The following is a 20,120-nucleotide window of genomic DNA, read 5'->3' as shown; positions in this document are numbered from 1 at the left end:
CAACCCACCGGCCAACATTAAGGCTGAGGTCTCCCTCTCTCTTGCCCGGTCGGATGAGCCGGTTGACGATCATGGCACTAAGTCACACCTGAGGGCTGAATATCAGCTCCTCAACGATGTAATAGGTAGGGGCATCTTCGGAAGGGATGTCACCAACACCTACTGTGCCGCGACCTTCAACATGATGGCGGCTATTGTCACCGGTACGCCGGTAAACTGGTCCAGGGTGCTATTCGACGTCCTCATCTTGATGGTCGGCATCCGGTCAGTCGGTCTCATTCCCCAAATAAGCAGCCTTCTCGTGGAACTTGGTGTCCCAACCTGTCCCGGCGAAGGTTTGAACCAAGCCCAGGTGCTAACCAGAGAGATAACCGACTCATTCTATGATCGGTTTGAGAGAGCCTGGAGGAGGAGGAACTTCAATCCCCTCCGTGAAGTCAATTCCCGCGCACCCTAAGTCACTCCTTCTTGCACCCGGTCGTTTTGCAGTATGTACCGGGTGTATCTTTATCCAACATCATTATGATCACTTCGGCTTCTCTTATGTCTTTCCTCGGTTTTATTTCCATCGGTCTCTTTTGTTTACTACTCATTATGTTATTGCATTTAATGAAAACGGTCTTTAATCAATGAGGTACCTCCCAAACTAACTAAATATTCAATACCCAACTAACTTGGTTACCCTTCAACAAACATTTACCTCGAAGACCGCAAATAGTCAAAAAGCACACTCTGCCCAATGACCTTGGAAACACAAAGATTCTTTTGCTTAATAAAACAAAACTAACAATCAAAGCTTATGTTTTCCCTCCAAAACCGACCCTATATAAGGAGCCATCCTCTAACCAACTTACCACATACGAAAGCATAAAAACACTTCTAAAATACTTTGAATTTCATCTCTCTCAATATCGTAATCATGCCGAGCCGAACATTGGGAAACTTCTTAAGCATTGACTTCGACTCTTGCATGGGAGAGAGTGTCGGAAATCCTGAACAGGAGCTCATATTTCACTCTCTCACTGCAACCGGTCTTCAACCTTTTCTATAAGAGGCCGCTCCAATTCTCCTAGAGGATGTCAAGGCCTTCTTTCGAAGCGTCTGCATCAGGGGAAAGTATATCGTCTCTACCATCAGAGACCACACATTCTGGATCGATGAAGCTGAAATTGCTTCACTATTCGACCTACCCACTGAAGGATTCTTTGACTTTCCAACCATAGAGGACCTAGCGGGATTTGAACTCGCCCAATATCTATCAGCCACCCCTTCTCCGGTGGAACACTATGGGCCAAAAACCCAGCTTGCTAGTCACGGTCAACTACTTCTCGAAATCGTGACCCGTTCGATCCTGTGTCAATCGCCGAATCAACGGTATTCTAGAAATACCTACAACATTATGACCCACATCCTTTGCGAATCGGCCATCAACTGGTCAACGGTCATATTCGAAAACCTCAAGAATATGGTGCTGACCAAGAGAGGTCTCGGTTATGCACCGCATATCAGCAAACTGATTCTTGGGTACCGGCCGGAGTTTGGACCAGGGACACCGGCCTCCTCCTCGAACATCCTCGACAAGGATTCGGCAATAGACCGAATTTCTAGAATGTCTTTCCCATAGGCTGTACTTTCCGTTACTTATGTATGCCTATTCCAATACCGATTCTTTTATCGGTTTTCTTTCCGCAATGTTTCTTGAATTCAATCTCACTCTAGTTTAAATGACCGGGTCTTCTTAATACCTTGAATATTTATCTAAGTAACCGGTCAACATCTTCAAAACCGCGTTCTTTTCCGGTCACATAAAATCGCTTAACATAAAAAGATTTCAAACACTCTGATCATTCGAAATAACCGATTAAACTTAGAAACCGCACCATCAATCGGTTTCAAAACGAAGAGTTCGTCATCAATGGCATAAGCAAAAGTTTTGGAGGGAAATTTCCCGCCCAAAAAATGTCGCCCCCCTGGTTTACCGCCCATGGTTTGGCGCCAACTATCTCCCGCCCATGGTTTGCCGCTTCTTTCAACTTAGAGGGAAATTTCCCGCCCAATGTTGATGGGACGGTTGGGCGTCCAAACCGAATCTATAAAAGGGACTCTCGGTCATTTTATTTCATTCTCACGCGAATCTGCTTTCTCTCTCTAAGCTCTCTAACTCTCTGAAGCGGTTATTTCTCAAACTCTCTCAAATCCTCTAAAATGGGACGTGATTCGGCTTTGTTTAGGCACCTATCTCAGGTGGATTTCGAGGAAATCCGGCTGAAAGGTACGTCCGAGGCAAAGGAGGTTATTGACCGGGTAGTCAAAACTAGTCTGGGATATTTCCTTGGCGGTCCTCATGTCCTCTACAAAGATGCGGTCGAGGAATTCTTCAAAACCGCAACTATCTCAAATGACAAAATCACCGCAACTGTATGCGGTACTGAAATAGAGCTCATCGAGGCATCGGTGGCAGAAAGTCTGCGCCTTCCAACCACCGGCCAGGATGCAACGGCAGACATAGAGCACAAAACCTTTGAGGCGGCTTGCCAGATTCTATCGGCAACTAAAGAGCCGATCAAAGTATCCGGCAGCAAACAAATGTTGAAGCCTGAGTATATCCCAATATGTGACATCTTCGCAAGGGCGATTCTGGCGAGGGGAGGAAACTACAGCAACCTTACAAAGGACAAAATCAGGATGCTGATCGGCCTGATAGAGGGAAGAAAGGTCAATTGGGCAAAAGCGGTGTTCAGCAACCTAATGGATATGGTGAAACCTGATTCAAACCGGTCGTGGGGATACGCCGTTCCCCTCGGTAAGATCTTCCTTCACCACAATATCAACATAGGTCCCGGCGTCGTTGTCGCAGATCGATGCCTCATCAGATCAAAGCAATTCTTAGAAAGGAAGCAGCCGGCCCCCGGTTCCACAGGTGGCCGAAAGAAGAAAGCCGATAAGAAAGCGGCCCCGGCCAAAGCAAAGGCCGAAAGCAAAGAGAAAGTAACTTTCTCGGAACCGCCGCAGCAAACCGAGGATGAGGAGTCGGCTTCCTTCTCTGAGAGAACCGACACGGAGAAAACCGAGGACGAAAGATCGGTCAATGAAGACGACAATTCGGCCCAGAGCCCCAATGATGCCGGACCTAACACCAACCCTAAGACAACCGAAGGTGGTGAAGAGGATGATGAAGAGGACGGTGAAGAAGCCGATGATGAAGGCGGCGACAAAGAGAAAGAGGAGGCCGAAGAAACAGAGGCCGATAGGATATCTCTGAAACTCCTTCAGGGCGTCAAAAAGCGAGCCGAGTCAATTGAAGAATTATACCTGGAATGGCACGACCACCGGTACGGCACACCGTATAGAGAAATCCTATCGGGCCACACAGACTTGGAGTGCCTCCACAGATTGGAGGAAGTGGAGGACTTAATCATGAATCTTACAAACTCCAACACACTTCAAGAGGTATTACACCGAACCTGCCTCTTGAAACCGAAAGTCCAACTACGGAAGCTAACAACACGTATCCGGAAAATTACGGAGGAGCTCAAAGCGATGGGACCGGAAGACACCTTAGCACCGCGGGTGTTAAAAAGGCTTGAAAAAGCCAAAGGGGAACTCATTCAAGAAATCGAACGGCTAGAAGCAATATGCAGCCAAATGAAAATACCGGTCTATACTGCTCCCCAGATCGAAACGACACCGGATCACTGCCCAACTCCTCCGAAGGAGAATGCAGCATCAAAGGAATCCGATGAAAGAGCGGATCCTAATCCCCCAGGCAATCCCCTCCTCCACAACCGGAAGTCTCCGCATCAGACTTCACAAAGAAATGGGTTGAGGGCCGTCTTCAAAGGATTGAAGCCTCAACCGCAGAGCGGATTGACAGCCGAATTCAGGAGTTTGAAGACTCCGCGGTTCAGCCATTCAAGGATAGGGTCCAAAGAATCACTGGCTCGGCACTCAAGTTCGCCGACAACACATGGTATCTCTTGAATTCCAATCGGGACCGAATCTCAGAAATAGACGAAGCTCTGCAGGGAGAGGCGGCTCTGCGCGGTAATATGTTAAGCGAACCGCAATCCTAGAGGACTTGACCTCCGAGTTAAAGGGAAACTTCGACCGGCTTGAAAGAGAGACCGATCACCGATTGACAACGATGGCTGATGACCTGGTTGGCACAACACTCGATCGGGTCTCCGAACTCGAGAAGAAAAATGTGGATCTCGTGGCCGAACTTAAGGCGCTCTCCGAACAGGTTGCCGAATTGCTGAGGGTAAAGATGAACGCGGACGCCGCGGCTGTAGCGGCTGATGCTGAAACGGCTAAGAGGGTCCAGGATGCGCTAGATGCCGAAGCAAGTAAGGAGAAGGAGGCACCGCGTTCATCTCAACTTACCGAAGAGGAAGAGGAAGCCGCGCGGATTAAAAGGGGAGAGGCCTTGTTCCCAGGACTTGCTAAGAAAGCATCCGCTCAAGCTGTGGAGGATGCTGAGCGGTTGGAAAGGGAAAAACGGAGGCTGGAAGGCTACGAAGTCGAAAACAAGAAGAAAAAGGCGGCCACCTCCACTTCGGCGCCGAAAAAGCGAAAGAGGGAAGCCCCAAAGAAAGTTCAAATAGCCGACCTGCTCGATGAGGTCACTGAAACGGTCATCACGAGTACATCGCAGCAGGCTGATCAAGTCGAAGAGGAAGTTGAAGAACAACTGCAGTCCCGGTCTACAAGACGACGACCTTCTGAACCGACCAGTCGACAGCAACCGAAGAAGAAAAAGAAGAGCATATATGACTTCTCGGACTCGGAATAGGGGCTCTCTTTCCTTTACTTGTCTTAGCGTTTCTTTTACATATCATATTATCTTCGGTTATCTATCTTATATATAAAACTATTTTTGAAACCGGACATCTTTTGCGTCTCCACTTAGTTTTGATAATTTTAAATAAAATAATCAAAAAGGGAGAAATTGATAAGATAAAGATAAGACTTTTCCAAAAAATTTCTCAAAATTTTTCGAAAAGTTCTCCTAAGTCAGTTTCAAAATCCGGACAAATAAAACAACCGGCCTACGGTTGCAAACTTACATGATTTTGATAATTTTAAATAAAATAATCAAAAAGGGAGAAATTGTTAGATAAAATCAGACCGGTTCAAATAAACCTAACTTAAATAAATTTTCCATGCAGGAACAAGGAACCGGACCGGATAAACAAAAGAACCGGCTAAGAAAACTAACCGGTCAAGCTAGTAAACCGACCAAAAATACCTGGAACCTGACCGCACAAAGAAAAGATCGGCCAAAGCTTAAAACCGGAAACATCAAACAGCCGATCAGCCACAAGGCAGAGGAATAACCGGAAGAAGTCCGGTTACATCACTCGTACCGGAAGCAATCCGGTTAAGTCAAATGACCGACCTGTACAAGAAGACAATTTGGGTATCTGTTGAGAATGATACCAAAGGAACAGACTCAACACTTCCATATCCATACAAGTTTGAGGAAAGTCTGCAGGCTGCAGAAGACAGTCCTACCGGATCTTTCCACTTCGGGATAAGTCAGAAAGGAGATCTTCCAAGTACAGACAACTGTCCAACAGACAGTGTCTACATTGAGTAAAAGACAAACCCAGCAGGTTTGTCTTACAAACCGGAAGAACAGACAGCCAGGTCTGAGACATAATGCCAGGTCTGAGCTTGACCATCAGGTCTGAGGAAACGACCGCAGGTCTGAATCTCTGAAACATTGAATCACTGCACCTCTGTTCAGCCAATCAGATTCAAGGCAGTGAAATATGACCGTTGGCATATTTCACCTATAAAAGGGGCAGTTGAAGAAGAGTAAATGCGGGACAAGTAAGATACAGTGAAACAAGTGAGAAACTTTAAGAGCATTTATTCTACAAGTGATAAGATTGTGTTGTTCTAAGAAAGCCTAAGTGCTAAAGTTAAAGTGTGTTTTACAATTTCGGTGTAAATTGTAAGAGTGTTATCGAGCAGAAAATAAGTCTCGATCGGATTGTACTTGTATTCCTTAGTGAATATCCTTCTCGCGGTTTCGAGAGGAAGGGGTGACATAAGAGTTTTATCTCCGAACATCCATAAAATCTGTCTTGTTATTTACTTTCTGCCGGCTCCATTGCCTAACCGATTAACTCAACTACACCGCTCTAAACCGACTCTATACTATCCATACCGAATTTCCAGACTACCGAAACCGACCCATCAAATCTCAAATCTCCATCATCTAAAACCGATTCTGCCTATCATATAAGCGTGCCGCTTCAACCTGAAAGCAAACCTCTTCCGCGCTTGAACTTAGTTCAAGGGTTTGTGACAGGTTGTGTAGTATTGAAACCCTGGTGTTAATCTCTAACCGGATTAACCACCACCTTACGAGTAAGAACCGCTAACCGGTCCAACCCCCGGTCCTCCAGCGGCTACCTAGATCCTAACAATATGGTTCGAATCAAATATAGTTTACACACACACTTAGTTCACTATTAAACAGAACACTTTCTGTTCAATTACAAGATGAAGAATATCACTTCGCTAAAGGTGTTTTGATTCTAACTCTCTCTTGATTCACACATAGTACAATCAGAAAGATGCTTCACAGAATGAGTTCAGTAAGCAAGATGATTGAGTAGTTTCTCTCTCTACAAAATATGATTGCTTGTTCGTAAGAATGGCAGTTGTGCTTGTTAAGGCAAATTGTTCGTTGTCCTTGAGATTTATTAAATATTGAGCATGAGCTAACGGTCGAATCTTCAAGAATGATACGTGGCACTCTTCCATTGGAAAGCCTCCATTGTACACAACAGGTTCTGAGCACAAGGATCGTGGAAGTACATCACTAGTAGTGCGCTGAATATTCCATCAGGGATGTACCTACAAAACAAGTAATGTGAGGAAAATTTTCTTACGTGGCATTCCTTGATTGGATGCATATAGCTGTTGTACTAATCTTCACTAGAAAGTGGAGCAGGAGTAGGGTACAGCTATAGCACGTGGGTAGGTGAAATGCTAGATTCAAGCGTACTACTTAAACTGAGCATTAGACGTATTTCAGTTAGACGGATTACGAAAATCAGTCTAATGAAATAAGTCATCTCCTTCTAATAGAAAAACGTCTTTTAGACCGCCTGGTCTAATAGAATTAGACTCGCGTTTAATTATTCAATAACCATTAGACTACACGTCTAACTCCACTGAGTTAGACTGCACGTCTAATTCCGGTTCTACCTCAGACTTGTCTAAAGGAGTTAGACGCACGTCTAACTTTCATTAAATAGACTACACGTCTAATTATTCAATAACCATTAGACTGCACGTCTAACTCCATTGAGTTAGACTGCACGTCTAATTCCGGTTCTACCTCAGACTTGTCTGAAGGAGTTAGACGCACGTCTAACTTTCATTAATTAGACTACACGTCTAATTATTCAATAACTATTAGACTGCACGTCTAACTCCACTGAGTTAGACTGCACGTCTAATTCCGGTTCTACCTCAGACTTGTTTGAAGGAGTTAGACGCACGTCTAACTTTCATTAATTAGACTACACGTCTAATTATTCAATAACCATTAGACTGCAAAAAAATCCACCTTCTTCTTCAATCTCCACAAACCATGCGCTCCACGTCTAACTCCACTGAGTTAGACTGCACGTCTAATTCCGGTTCTACCTCAGACTTGTCTGAAGGAGTTAGACGCACGTCTAATTTTCACATTCTATTAGACTGCACGTCTAACTCCACTGAGTTAGACTGCACGTTCAATTCCACATAAATTAGACTACTCGTCTAATTGTAAATATATTAGACTACACGTCTAACTCTGATGAGTTAGACTGTACGTCTAATTCCGGTTATCAATTAGACTACCCGTCTAATCGTAAACATATTAGACTTACGTCTAATTCCGTGTATTCATTAGACTTACGTCTAATTCTTTACATTCATTAGACTACACGTCTAACTCCGATGAGTTAGACTGTGCGTCTAATTCCGTGCATTCATTAGACTGCACGTCTAACTCCGATGAGTTTGAATATACGTCTAATTATATGCATTAAACTTACGTCTAATTTCGTGTATCTATTAGACCGTCCGTCTAATTACACGTCTATTAGACTACACGTCTAACTCCGATGAGTTAGACTGTAAGTCTAATCTTATGCAATGAAAGCCAAAATCGGTCTAATGACTCTCCTTAGATCCAAGTCTTATGACATATTGTTTCAATACACCTGTATCAAAACTCATAAGTTATTTCATCATCAAAATCTCAGTGGTTAAATTATATTAACACTTAGTCAAAATAATTTGACCCAACAAATGAAAAGACTTTTTTACTTAAGAATGGTTGATGGTACTTCTTTCACTACTCATTTGAATGAATTCAATACAATTGTGAATCAATTGCTATCTGTTGAGATTGGTTTTGGGATGAAGTTAGTGCCCTAATTTTGTTAGCATCTTTACCAAATAGTTGGGAACCTATGAGGGCAGCAATTAGTAATTCAATTGGAAATGCAAACTGAAATTTGTTGAAGTTAGAGATCGTATTCTTGTTGAAGAGGTTCGTAAAATTGATTCTGGTGAAACATTCAAAGGTTCTGCTCTGAATGTGGAAAATAGGGGTAGAGATAATGATAGAAATTTCAACCGAGGTAAGAGAAGATCTATGTCAAAGAGCAAGAGAAATCAGTCCAAGTTTGGGAGGATATTTGAGTGCTAGAATTGTGGTAAACATGGTCATTTAAAGAGGAACTGCAAAGCACCGAAGAAAAACTGTGATGATAAAAATGATGCAGCCAACGTTGTTACAAAATCTGTCACTGATGTGTTACTTATGTCTTTTGATAGCCCGATAGATTCATGGGTTTTGGACTCAGGAGCGTCTTTTTACACCACTGCTCACAAAGAATTAATGGAGAATTATGTGGCTGGAAACTGTGGGAAAGTTTATCTCGCAAATGGTGAGCCACTGGATATTATTGGCATCGGTGACATAAAATTGAATATGGCAAATGGTTATGTTTGGAAGATTAATAACGTGAGACACATTCCAGGTTTAATGCACAATTTGATTTCTGTTACACAACTTGATGAAGAAGGTCACAATTTCAGTTGTGGAAATGGTTTGTGGAAGGTGACTAAAGGAGCAATTGTTGTTGCTCGAGGTCACAAAAGTGGAACGTTATACACGACTTCAACTTGTAGAGAAACAGTTGTTGTTGTAGTTGATGACTCGAAGAACAGTGAGTTGTGGCATTGTAGGTTGGGCCATATGAGTGAAAAGGGGATGAAAATTCTTTTGAAGAATGGACAGATTCCAGAACTGAAGTTTGTTGAACATTAGTTATGTGAAAACTGCATTCTTGGAAAACAGAAACGGGTGAGTTTCTTAAAGATTGGGAAGGAGCTCAAGAAAGAAAGGCTATAGTTGGTACACACTGATGTGTGGGGACCTGCACATGTTTCTTCTATTGGCGGATCACAATACTACGTGACGTTTATAGATGATTCAACAAGAAAGGTATGGGTATATTTTATGAAACACAAGTCTGAAGTATTTGTTATTTTCAAGAAATGAAGGCTTTGGTTGAAAATAAAACAAATCAGAAAGTTAAGTGCTTGAGATCTGACAACGGAGGTTAATATATCAATTCAGATTTCAAAGAGTATTGTGATGTGAATGGGATCAGTATGGTGAAGATTGTTCCCTAAACGCCTCAAGAGAATGGAGTAGCTGAACGAATGAATCGAACATTGAACGAGCGTGTTAGAAGCATGAGATTGCATGCACGGCTGCCTAAAATCTTTTGGGAAGAAGCTATTAATATTGCTGCCTATTTGATAAATAGGGGACCCACTGTTCCTCTTGAATTTAGAATTCTTGAAGAAGCATAAAGCAATAAAAAGGTAAATCCTTCTTATTTGAAAGTGTTTGGTTGTTTATCATATGTTCATATTAATGAATGTGATAGGAGAAAGCTTGATACAAAATCTAATAAATGTTTTTTCATTGGTTATGGTGATATCGAGTTTGGTTATCGTTTCTAAGATAATCAAAATCGAAAGATCATTCGTAGCAGAAATGTTATCTTTAATGAACAGATTCTCTACAAAGATTTTGTTGGGAAGACAACAGATGGTGATTCCAAGTTTGAAGAGATTGGTACAGTCGATTTGAGAGAATTTTCAGCTGAATATATACCGGTTGTCGAAGAAGAATAATGTGTTGTTGAAAATGAAATCGTTGAGAACGTGGCCCTAGAGGTAAATCAGTAAACACCAGTTATATAGTTGAGAAGATCATCAAGAAATCGAAAATCAGTTGAGAGGTGGTCTGCATCTCTGAACTATATCTTGTTGACAGATAGAGGTTAACCTGAATGTTATGAGGAAGCAATACAATCTAATTAATAGATTAAGTGGGATTCTGCTATAAAAGATGAGATGGACTCGTTAATGTTGAATCAGACTAAGGAGCTCACTGAGCTACCAAAGGGAAAGAAAGCACTTCACAACAAATGAATCTTCAGGATTAAAGAACAACATGATAAAACCATGAGGTACAAGGCAAGATTGGTTGTGAAAGGATTTCAACAGAAATAAGGTATTGACTACAATGAGATCTTCTCTCTAGTAGTTAAATTGATGACAATCAGAGCTATTTTGAGTTTGGTTGTGAAAGAAGACATTCATCTTCAACAAATGGATGTCAAAACTGTTTTTCTTCATGGTGATTGTGATTTAGATGAAGAGATTTATATGCGACAACTAGAAGGATTTGAAATCAAAGGAAAAGATGTGCTTGTGTGTAAGCTTCAGAAGAGTCTGTATGGTTTGAAACATGCTCCAAGGAAATGGTACAAGAAGTTCGATATCTTCATGAAAAGTAACAATTTTCTAAAGTGTGAAGCTGATCATTGCTGCTATATTAAGAGGTTTGATAAATTGTACATTAATCTGCTCCTCTATGTTGATGACATGTTGATTTTTGGAGCAAGTTTGTATAAGATTAACAAGCTCAAGAAAGAGTTGTCTAAAAAGTTTGCAATGAAGAATTTAGGTGTTGCTAAACAAATCCTTGGGATGAGAATTTTCAAGGATGAAGAAGTTCTCAAGCTTTCACAAGAATAATATGTGAAGAAAGTTCTTAGCAGGTTCAACTTGTATGATGCAAAACCAGTTACTACCCCCTTAGCTAGTCACTTCAGACTATCTAAAGATCAGTCGCCTTCAACAGAGGAGGAGAAAAATTACATGGTCACTGTTCTGTATGCCTCTGCCATTGGTTGTATTATGTATGCGATGGTTTGTACAAGACCAGACATTGCACATGCAGTGGGAGTTGTTAGCAGATTCATGAGCAACCCGGGTAGACAACATTGGGAAGCAGTAAAGTGGATATTAAGATATTTAAGAGGAAGTACGGGTCTCGCTTTGTGTTTTCGAAAGTCTAATATGGGTTTGGAAGGATATGTTGATGCTGACAATAGTGGTGATGTTGATAGTAAGAAGAGCACAACATGATACATTTACTCTGGGAGGTACTGCAATCAGTTGGGTTTCAAAATTGCAGAAGATTGTTGCTCTTTCTAGTTGTGAGGCAGAGTATGTTGCTATGACAGAGGCTGCTAAGGAGATGATGTGGTTACAACCCTTTTTGTGAGAATTGGGTCAAGACTACGAGGGAAGTGTGTTGCGATGCGACAGTTAGAGTGTCATTCATTTGGAAAAGAATTATGTTTATCATTGTAGGACGAAGCCTATACAGGTTCGTTATCATTTCATCCGGTTAACTTTAGAAGATGGAGTATTAGCTCTTGAGAAGATTCTCGGGAGTGAGAATTCAGCTGATATATTGATGAAAGTTGTGACAAATGAGAAACTGAAGTTGTGTGCAACTTCAGTTGGTCTTCTTCGTTAAGACACTAGATGGAAAGTCGCCACCGATCAAGAGATGATGAAGTTAGTCTCCAAGTGGGAGATTGTTGAGTTATGGAGCCTACACTTATAATAAACTCTACAAGTGTTAATTAGAGTTTATTGGGTTTGTATTTGGTTTTGGGCTTGGGCCTGACCAATAATTATTTAGGTTTATTACCTGAATGTTTACCCTATAAATATGTGATTATTAAGGTTTAAAAATAAGAGAATTAATTCTAGAGAAATAAAGTGTGAGGCAAAAAACTCTGTATTCTATATTCTTCTTCATAGTGAAATCTGATGGTGGCTGAAGTGGATGTAGCTCAATTTGAGTGAACCACTATAAATTTGTGTCTCTTTCTTGCATATTTACAGATTATTTTAAGCTAGTCGGATTTGGGAGATACAAATTCTAACATTAACATGTGAATCATTATTATAATTCATTCCAGCTTCCAGCGTGATCTAGGTTCTATTCTTCTACCTTCTTATGATAAATTGGGAACGAATTTCTAATGTTAGGATGTTCAACCTTGGACCCACATTTTTTAAAAACAAAGTTTGTTTTATTCAAACTCGTCCGAAAGAGGTATTCTTTAGAATGGAAATTTGACATACTCCATTAAATAATTTTAAAATAATATTTTGAATTTTTATATTCAAAATAATTGAAAGGAGGGATTAAAAGAACTAAATTAAGTTTAATTATGATTAATTATTGTAGTAATTAAGTTCTAGTTAGGAAAATATTTGAAAATCCAAAAATAGTTTGAGGAGCTCAATCCATGATGTTTCATATTAGATGACTATCCTTAAAGGACGAACTTAATAGTTTTCTGAATTTGAGCATGAAGTACATCTTTAGTAGCATGCACATCATTCATGAGTCTTTTAATAAAACAACAATGTCTACTAAAACATGAACAACAAAATCAAACAAAGACCAAACATATTTTATTAAGTATAAGCCATTATGTGGCGGCTAAAAAGAAGGAAATTGAATGGTGGAAGCACATTTGCCTCTTGGAAAGACGGGGCATTGAATAAATTGGGACCCAGAAGTATCAACGCACAGATACACTTGGTAGAGTTGTCTATTCCCAGAAGAATCACTGTTACACTCTATAAATGGCGTATGCCCCGTCGCACCTTCAATAGCCTGCTTAATGCTGGTCAGGCTGTATTCTCCACCGTTGGGCTCAATTCCTGCGTCCACAAGTACTTTCAAAAGATCAACCTTTGCATTCAGGTTCAGAGCTGACTTGAAGTAGCCGTTTTGATCTAAAACTGACTCAGAACAGGTCCCATGTTTCTCCCATTCATGGTTCCAGAATGCAGAACCGTCGCCGCTAGGGCAGGCCAACGTTGGCCAATTCCTTTGCATTCTGCTAATAAGATCCGATACCTAAATATATATATTTAATCAAAACCCAGAAGTTAGAAATATTTAATTCAAATAGAAGATGAAGAAGAAGATATCACCTTTGATTGGTCGTAAGGACTGTCGGGGTCGCAATTGGACGGATAAGACCCGTCATTGTAATTTGGCCACAGACCGTGGATTCCAAATGCGGCAGCAGGTTTTCCAGACTTTGGATAGCAACAACTTTGAGCGGTATCACAGTAAGATCCAGGCCACTATATATATATATATGAAATCAATCAATCAATCAAAACAGAGACAAGTATATATATTTATATAGTTTTCTGGACGAACCTGTTGAACAAAGTAGAAGAAATCAAAGTCTTTAGCAATTCCCAAGGCTAAGAGATTGAACAAGACTAAGACCACAGCTAATTTCACAGCCATTTTCAGATGATCTAGATTGTGATGAGATTCTACAACTCATAAGCTACGTTTATAAATAATAAAGTCTTGATGAAATGTGAACACAAATTAAGGGATGGTCCAGTATGAGGAAATCTCTCACCTTCATTAATTGTTGCGAAACTTATTTTGATTTCATGATGCATGTGTGTGAAACTGTTAATAGAAAGTGGCCGCCCGTCTTCCTTCTAATAATTTATTGGATGGATCCGCTTTCAGTTTTCTCGGGAAAATCAATAGCCTTTTGTTTATGGTTTGGTCGGTCTACTGTTTTAGAATATTCCTAAGAATCTATAACCTTTTATTCAATTCTAGTTACTCTTTCGTCTTACAAATATATATGAATACAGATTTTCTTTTCCCACCTTTATATGCTTGTTTAACTCTTGGATTTTGTCTCATTCTATTTAAACTAATCTTAAGCATATTGTGATTTTATTCAGTCAAAATATAAAATAGGTGATCTGTTTCCTTAACTTATTCACATAGATAACTCAATTGTTTATGACCATACAAATTCAATGATTTGCTATATCTCTGGAAGAATGGAAATGTCAGACGACTTTTAGAATTCATTTTCCATCATGCTAAAAAAAAACTAAATTAATTTCATATTTAAAATATAGTAATTAAGGAAATAAATAAAATAGTAGTATAAAATTAATATATTAATAGGATATATTTTTTTTAAATAAAAAAATTAATATTATTTAACCGAACTTAAAATAATTTTAATAAAAATTGAACGAACTTTAGTTTTTAGGCACAATTTTTTATAGATCTAATAATAATAATAAATGTTCAACAAATAATAATGAACGACATGGTAATAAAAAATAATGATTTTGTATTGAGTTACAACATATTACACTTTTGTAGTCAATACTTTTTACATTTTGCATATTCTAAAATTGTTTAGAACAAAATAATTTACCCATAAGAAATAATTTCACCTAGACCCATTTATCTTCAAAGTGTTTTGAGTTTTGATGTTCTTATAGTTTTCTTATTTTTTATTTTATTTTTATTTGTCTTATAAGTGTTAATAAAATAAAATGAACTTTAATTTGTTAAAATGAACTTAAATTAAATAGTAAGTTATGTTTAGAGATAATTTAGCCTTATAGTGATTTTGAGAATCAGTTAGTTATGCTTGTGTCACACCATTACCGTTCCCATTCTTTTTTCATGATGTTGCGGTATTAACCATCATAATTTATATACTATGAGAGATCATCTTAAGTTTGAGCTCTAGAACTCTGAGGTCGAACAGGCTGCGCTGCTGGAGGTGGCCTGATTAGGATTGTTATCGGGTTTAGAGGCAATTTTGGATTTGGTCACAATAGGTGTGAACTTCGGGCTGTGAGCACAACCTCCTCTGGTCATCATTTCGCTGAACATATCACGCATCTTGCATCTCGGCCTTCGTGGCCATGTCCATTGGGTTTGAGCTTTCAACCATTTGAGTAGTTGTTTTGATTAATCGTCTGGCTTTCAGGTCTCGTTTCGGAGTTGTAACGAAGAAAAAGAGAGGATTTACAAAGTAGGGAATGGTTAAGACAAGTGAATTTATATGTTTTTAGAATATTAAAACGAGTTACCAATATGCAAAAACGTGTTCTAAAAGGGAAATAAATGTTCCATTTCCAAAGTATTTTATTTTATTTTTTGAAACATTTAATATCATTTCATTAAAAATTCTAAAAGTGGGAGGTCAAAAATCAAATCTAGACAAATTCTAACTATGATTAAATTATGACAATCAATAAACCCTAAAGAAACTAATTAGTGGCATTCGCAAAAACAAATAACATAGATTACAAACAAAAAGAACACAATCAAAAATAGATCATAACTACCCCAATCAGGGTGTTTATTTTCATATAAACTTGTTGCGTGTAATTTTTCTTTGTACGAATCTGTGCTAATTTGATAGAAAAAATTCTTTTTCAAGACTTCAAAATTCTTATCTTTGTTGTCCTCTACTTGAATTTCAGCATTTCTATCTTTATTTCCTTAAACATCAGCTTTGATATCCTATACATCAGCTTTAGTATCCTCTGTTTCAGTTTGATTAGTCTGAGTATTTTCCTCTCTAATTTTCTCTACTACATATTGACTTGTTTAATAATCAACTTCCTTCTTCTTCCTCAACCTCTATTTCATTGCAACATTTATCATATTCTTAATTAGAGTCTCATTTACCTTCTTTCCTTCAATCACATTGTTTTATTCATTTTAAGAGTTGGTAATGTTTGTGTTGATATGGTCAATGACACTACTCTTGTTCTAAAAGTGGTTAAGAATATTCCTCATATTCGCTTCAATCTTTTATCGGTTGGAAAATTGAATGATGAAGACTTCTATAATTTTTTTTCTAGTGGTGAATAAAATTTTAAAAATGGATTAATGATTGTTACTAAAGGTAAGAGGCTTTGAATTTGTATACATTTCGTTTTGGAATATTTAAATGTTACATCATTACTTGTGAAACTAGTTCTTTTTCTGGTTGTGGTACAAACGTTTGACTCATATTAGCGAGAAAGACTTAGCTATGTTGTTTGACTCATATTAGCGAGAAAGACTTAGCTATGTTGGCTAAGAAGAATGTGTTAGGTGGGGTTTCAAATGTGCACTTAAAGAGATGTTTAAATTGTTTAGCTAGAAACAAATACCAGTGTCATTTAGATCATCTGAATCGAAAAGAAAGTCAAAATTACTAGACTAAGTGCATTCTAATGTATGTGGGTCAATGAAGTCAAGATCATTTGGTGGTGCTTACTACTTTGTAACCTTCATTGATGACTATTCTCGAAAGGTTTAGACATATGCATTGAAAAAGAAAGATCAAATGTTAAACACATTTAAAGTGTTTCAAGCCTATTGACAAGGAAACTGGAAAAAAGGGAAGTGTATTCGAATAGATAATGGAGAAGAATACACTAGGTCTTTTCATAAGTATTGTCCCAAAAATCACCTCCGAAAACACCTTAGTTAAATGGATTGGTTGAAAAAAGGAATAGGATACTGGTGGAAAGGGTGAGATTTGTACTTTCACAAGCAAAATAGAGATACTTTTCGGGTGTAACATTGATTACAATAGTACATGTGTTAAATCTAACATCATGTGTTATTTTAAACGTCGATGTGTTGAATCATGTTTGGAGTGATACAAATATCTTTTATGATCATCTTCGAGTATTTGTGAGTGTATGGCTTACATGCATGTTCCCATAGATAAGAGGTCAGAGTTAGAAAACAATACCAAAAAATGTGTGTTTGTCAGTTACGAACGAAGTTCTTCCCACTCAAATAAATGAGGCACCTAACTCAATAAACACTAACAATGATCAAACTAAAAATCAATGTTAATGATTTGATTATGTTGGCTCTCACAGTTAAACTAATTCGGAAAAGACAATGAGCAATGTTATGAAAATCTTTAAATACTTATTTTGATTTCATTGTGTATGAAACTGTGGATAAAAAGTGCCGATAGATTGTCACTATTTCGACCGCCTGTCTTCCTTCTAATTTATTGGATGCATCCACTTTCAGTTTTCTCGGGAAATCAATAACCCTTTTTTTTTATGGTTTGGTCGGTCTACTGTTTTAGAATATTCCTAAGAATCTATACTCTTTTATTCAATTCTAGTTACTCTTTTCGTACATACAGATTTTCTTTTCCCACCTTAATTGTGGATTTTATTTCATTCAATTTAAACCAATTTAAGTATATTATGACTTAATTCAGTCAAAATATTAAATACTTGGTGATTTATTTCCTTTGACTTTTTTCACATAATAAAATATCTCAATTGTTTATGACCATACAAATTAAATAATTTGCTATATCTTTGGAAGAATGCAAATGGTAGACGTTTCTTAGAATTAATTCTCCATCAAAAAGAATTTAATTGATTTCATATTTAAAAGATAGTAATTAGGAAATTAATAAAACAGTAGTATAAAATTAAAATATCAATATGATTTTTTTAAAATGGCAAATTAACATTATTTAATTGAATTTAATATATTCTGAGTGAGAATTTGAAATTTTTTAGATACGATTTTTATAAATATGATATATAATAATAAAAATAAATGTAAGACAAATAATAATGAACCACAATCAGGTATTAAAAAAGTTATTTTTGTATTGAGTTCCAACATATTACACTATAGTTAATAATTTTTACATTTTGCATATTTAAAATAATTTAGAACAAGATAACTTACCCATAAGAGATAATTTCACTTATAGTTTATCTCCAAGTATTTTGAGTTTTGATTCTCTTATAGTTTTATTATTTTTTATTTTCATTTGTAAATGTATTTTATTTTTCTTATAGATGTTAATAAAATAAAATGAACTTTAATTTGTTAGAAAAATTAAATTAAATATTAAGTCATATCTTTAGAGATAATTTAGCTTTTTACTGATTTGTTTGATGTCTTTGTCACACTTAGATCTCTCATACTATATTTTCACATAATACGATATCTCAATTGTTTATGACCGTACACATTCAATGATTTGCTATATCTTTTAAAAATTGGAAATGTTAGGGTCTCATTGAATTAATTTTACATCATCCTAAAATAACTTAATTAATTTCATATTTAAGGAAATAAAAAATTATAATATCAATATGATACTTTATTTTGAAAATGAGAAGATAGCTTGGTCTAATTGAACTTAAGATGTTATTTATGTGAATTGAAGATGCAACTATTGATTTCTTAGTTACAATTGATAATAATAATAATAATGTAAAACATATTACACTTATAATAAATTTTGTTAAATGTATATATTTGTTTCTCTCTTGAATTAAGTTTTGTTAAAATTTTGTTTTATAAAAGTATTTTATCATTAGAAAGAAAGACAGACATAACACAGACAGATGCAAACAAAAGATTTCTGTTTCAGAATCTATCCAATAGGCAAACATTCAATTCATCAAAATATTAGAATTGCAAGTCCAGGTCAATTTGTTTAAGTGATAATAACAAAAAGCCCAGAATACCCTATACATGGTCTATTTAATTCAATAATATATTAGTTATAATATGACTTAGAAAGACGGGAATTGAATGGTGGGAGGACATTTGCCCCTAGGAAAGACAGGACATTGAATAAATTCAGAACCAGAGGTATCAACACAAAGATACACTTGGTAAAGTTGTCCATTCCCAGAAGAATCATTGTTACACTCTATAAATGGAGTCTGCCCAGTCGCACCTTCAATCGCTTCTTTTATACTGGCCAGGCTATATTCTCCACCATTTGGCTCAATTCCTGCATCCACAAGTACTTTCAAAAGATCAATCTTTGCATTCAGGTTCAGAGCTGACTTAAAGTAACCATGTTGATCCAGGATTGACTCAGAACAGGTCCCATGTTTCTCCCATTCGTGGGTCCAGAATGTCAAACCGTCGCCACTAGGACATGCCAAAGTTGGCCAGTTGCTTTGCATTCTGCTAATAAGGTCCGATACCTAAAAAACAACACAACCCAGAGTTAGAAATAAAAACTAATTTTCACATGTTATAAAAGGAGATGAAACCTTTGATTCATCAAAAGGGCTGTCGGGATCGCAGTTAGACGGATAAGAACCGCTATTGTAGTTTGGCCATAGGCCATGGATTCCGAATGCAGCAGCAGGTTTTCCAGACTTTGGGTAGCAACAACTTCGGCTCGTATCACAGTAGGATCCAGGCCACTGTTAATCATTATATATAGACATTATTAGAATCATCAATCAAAACAGATCGAAAGATATATGATAATGACAACGAACCTGTTGAACAAAGTAGAAGAAATCGAAATCTTCTGCAATTCCCAAGGCTAAGAGATTGAACAGGGCTAAGATTACTGCTAATTTCACTGCCATTTTCTTCTTCTAATTAATGAAACAGTGAAGAGATGATATTAGAATGCGATGAGATTCTACTGGGCTTTTTATAATAATAAATATTGGGGAAATGTGAACGGACAGATGTAGGAAATCTTATTTTGATTACATGAATCATGTGTGAATGGAAAATACCTATTGATTGGCCGGCCTTCCTTTCTTAATTCCTTGGATGTATATCTGTTTTTTATTTTCTCTAGAAAATCAATCGCCTTTCCTTTATGGTTGTTGCACTATTATAATATTGCTAAGATTAAGACAATCATATCCTTTATTATTATTATTATTCTTTAATTTGAAAAGAAATAAGATATGATTAAATATATATTTTTTTTAAAATAGAACAATTTTATTTTTAAACAATATATACAAATTTTTTTTTTTCATTTATATAATTTTGTTTAACTTAGGGACTTCATTCAATTTACTTATTGAATTTAAATGAATCTTAA

The 20,120-nt window shown here is 37.3% G+C and overlaps 3 protein-coding genes across 3 annotated transcripts; 1 reads left to right on the top strand and 2 right to left on the bottom strand.

Annotated features, from left to right (window-relative positions):
• The first annotated feature begins 4,144 nt into the window (after positions 1-4,144).
• Positions 4,145-12,438, top strand: LOC124924074 (stress response protein NST1-like). The gene is made up of 2 exons (XM_047464127.1): positions 4,145-4,701; positions 12,375-12,438. Exons 1-2 carry the CDS (start codon positions 4,145-4,147, stop codon positions 12,436-12,438), a joined length of 621 nt encoding a protein of 206 aa, XP_047320083.1.
• A 328-nt stretch (positions 12,439-12,766) lies between these two features.
• LOC124921227 (extracellular ribonuclease LE-like) lies at positions 12,767-13,801 on the bottom strand. Its single transcript, XM_047461853.1, has 3 exons — positions 13,640-13,801; positions 13,405-13,560; positions 12,767-13,327 (listed from the first exon to the last, which is right to left on the bottom strand). Exons 1-3 carry the CDS (start codon positions 13,730-13,732, stop codon positions 12,905-12,907), a joined length of 672 nt encoding a protein of 223 aa, XP_047317809.1. The 5' UTR covers positions 13,733-13,801; the 3' UTR covers positions 12,767-12,904.
• A 4,999-nt stretch (positions 13,802-18,800) lies between these two features.
• LOC124921366 (extracellular ribonuclease LE-like) lies at positions 18,801-19,696 on the bottom strand. Its single transcript, XM_047462017.1, has 3 exons — positions 19,555-19,696; positions 19,321-19,476; positions 18,801-19,251 (listed from the first exon to the last, which is right to left on the bottom strand). The coding sequence occupies exons 1-3, from the start codon at positions 19,645-19,647 to the stop codon at positions 18,829-18,831; spliced, it is 672 nt and encodes a 223-aa protein (XP_047317973.1). The 5' UTR covers positions 19,648-19,696; the 3' UTR covers positions 18,801-18,828.
• Between the last annotated feature and the right edge of the window lie 424 nt (positions 19,697-20,120).

This window comes from Impatiens glandulifera, chromosome 1, assembly GCF_907164915.1.
Source record: "Impatiens glandulifera chromosome 1, dImpGla2.1, whole genome shotgun sequence".
Taxonomy (NCBI): Eukaryota; Viridiplantae; Streptophyta; class Magnoliopsida; order Ericales; family Balsaminaceae; genus Impatiens; species Impatiens glandulifera.
The sequence above is the reverse complement of the archived record's forward strand: the minus strand, read 5'-3'. Positions and strand labels throughout refer to the sequence as shown.

Bases quoted from the DNA above. Each gene is read 5' to 3' on its own strand.
- LOC124924074 (XM_047464127.1), top strand. From the start codon at position 4,145: ATGGCTGATGACCTGGTTGGCACAACACTCGATCGGGTCTCCGAACTC. The intron at 4,702-12,374 runs GTCTACAAGACG...AATTCATTCCAG, and splicing joins GAAGAACAACTGCAGTCCCG to CTTCCAGCGTGATCTAGGTT.
- LOC124921227 (XM_047461853.1), bottom strand. From the start codon at position 13,732: ATGGCTGTGAAATTAGCTGTGGTCTTAGTCTTGTTCAATCTCTTAGCC. The intron at 13,561-13,639 runs GTTCGTCCAGAA...ATATATATATAG, and splicing joins TCTTCTACTTTGTTCAACAG to TGGCCTGGATCTTACTGTGA. The intron at 13,328-13,404 runs GTGATATCTTCT...ATATATATTTAG, and splicing joins GTCCTTACGACCAATCAAAG to GTATCGGATCTTATTAGCAG.
- LOC124921366 (XM_047462017.1), bottom strand. From the start codon at position 19,647: ATGGCAGTGAAATTAGCAGTAATCTTAGCCCTGTTCAATCTCTTAGCC. The intron at 19,477-19,554 runs GTTCGTTGTCAT...AATGATTAACAG, and splicing joins TCTTCTACTTTGTTCAACAG to TGGCCTGGATCCTACTGTGA. The intron at 19,252-19,320 runs GTTTCATCTCCT...GTTGTTTTTTAG, and splicing joins GCCCTTTTGATGAATCAAAG to GTATCGGACCTTATTAGCAG.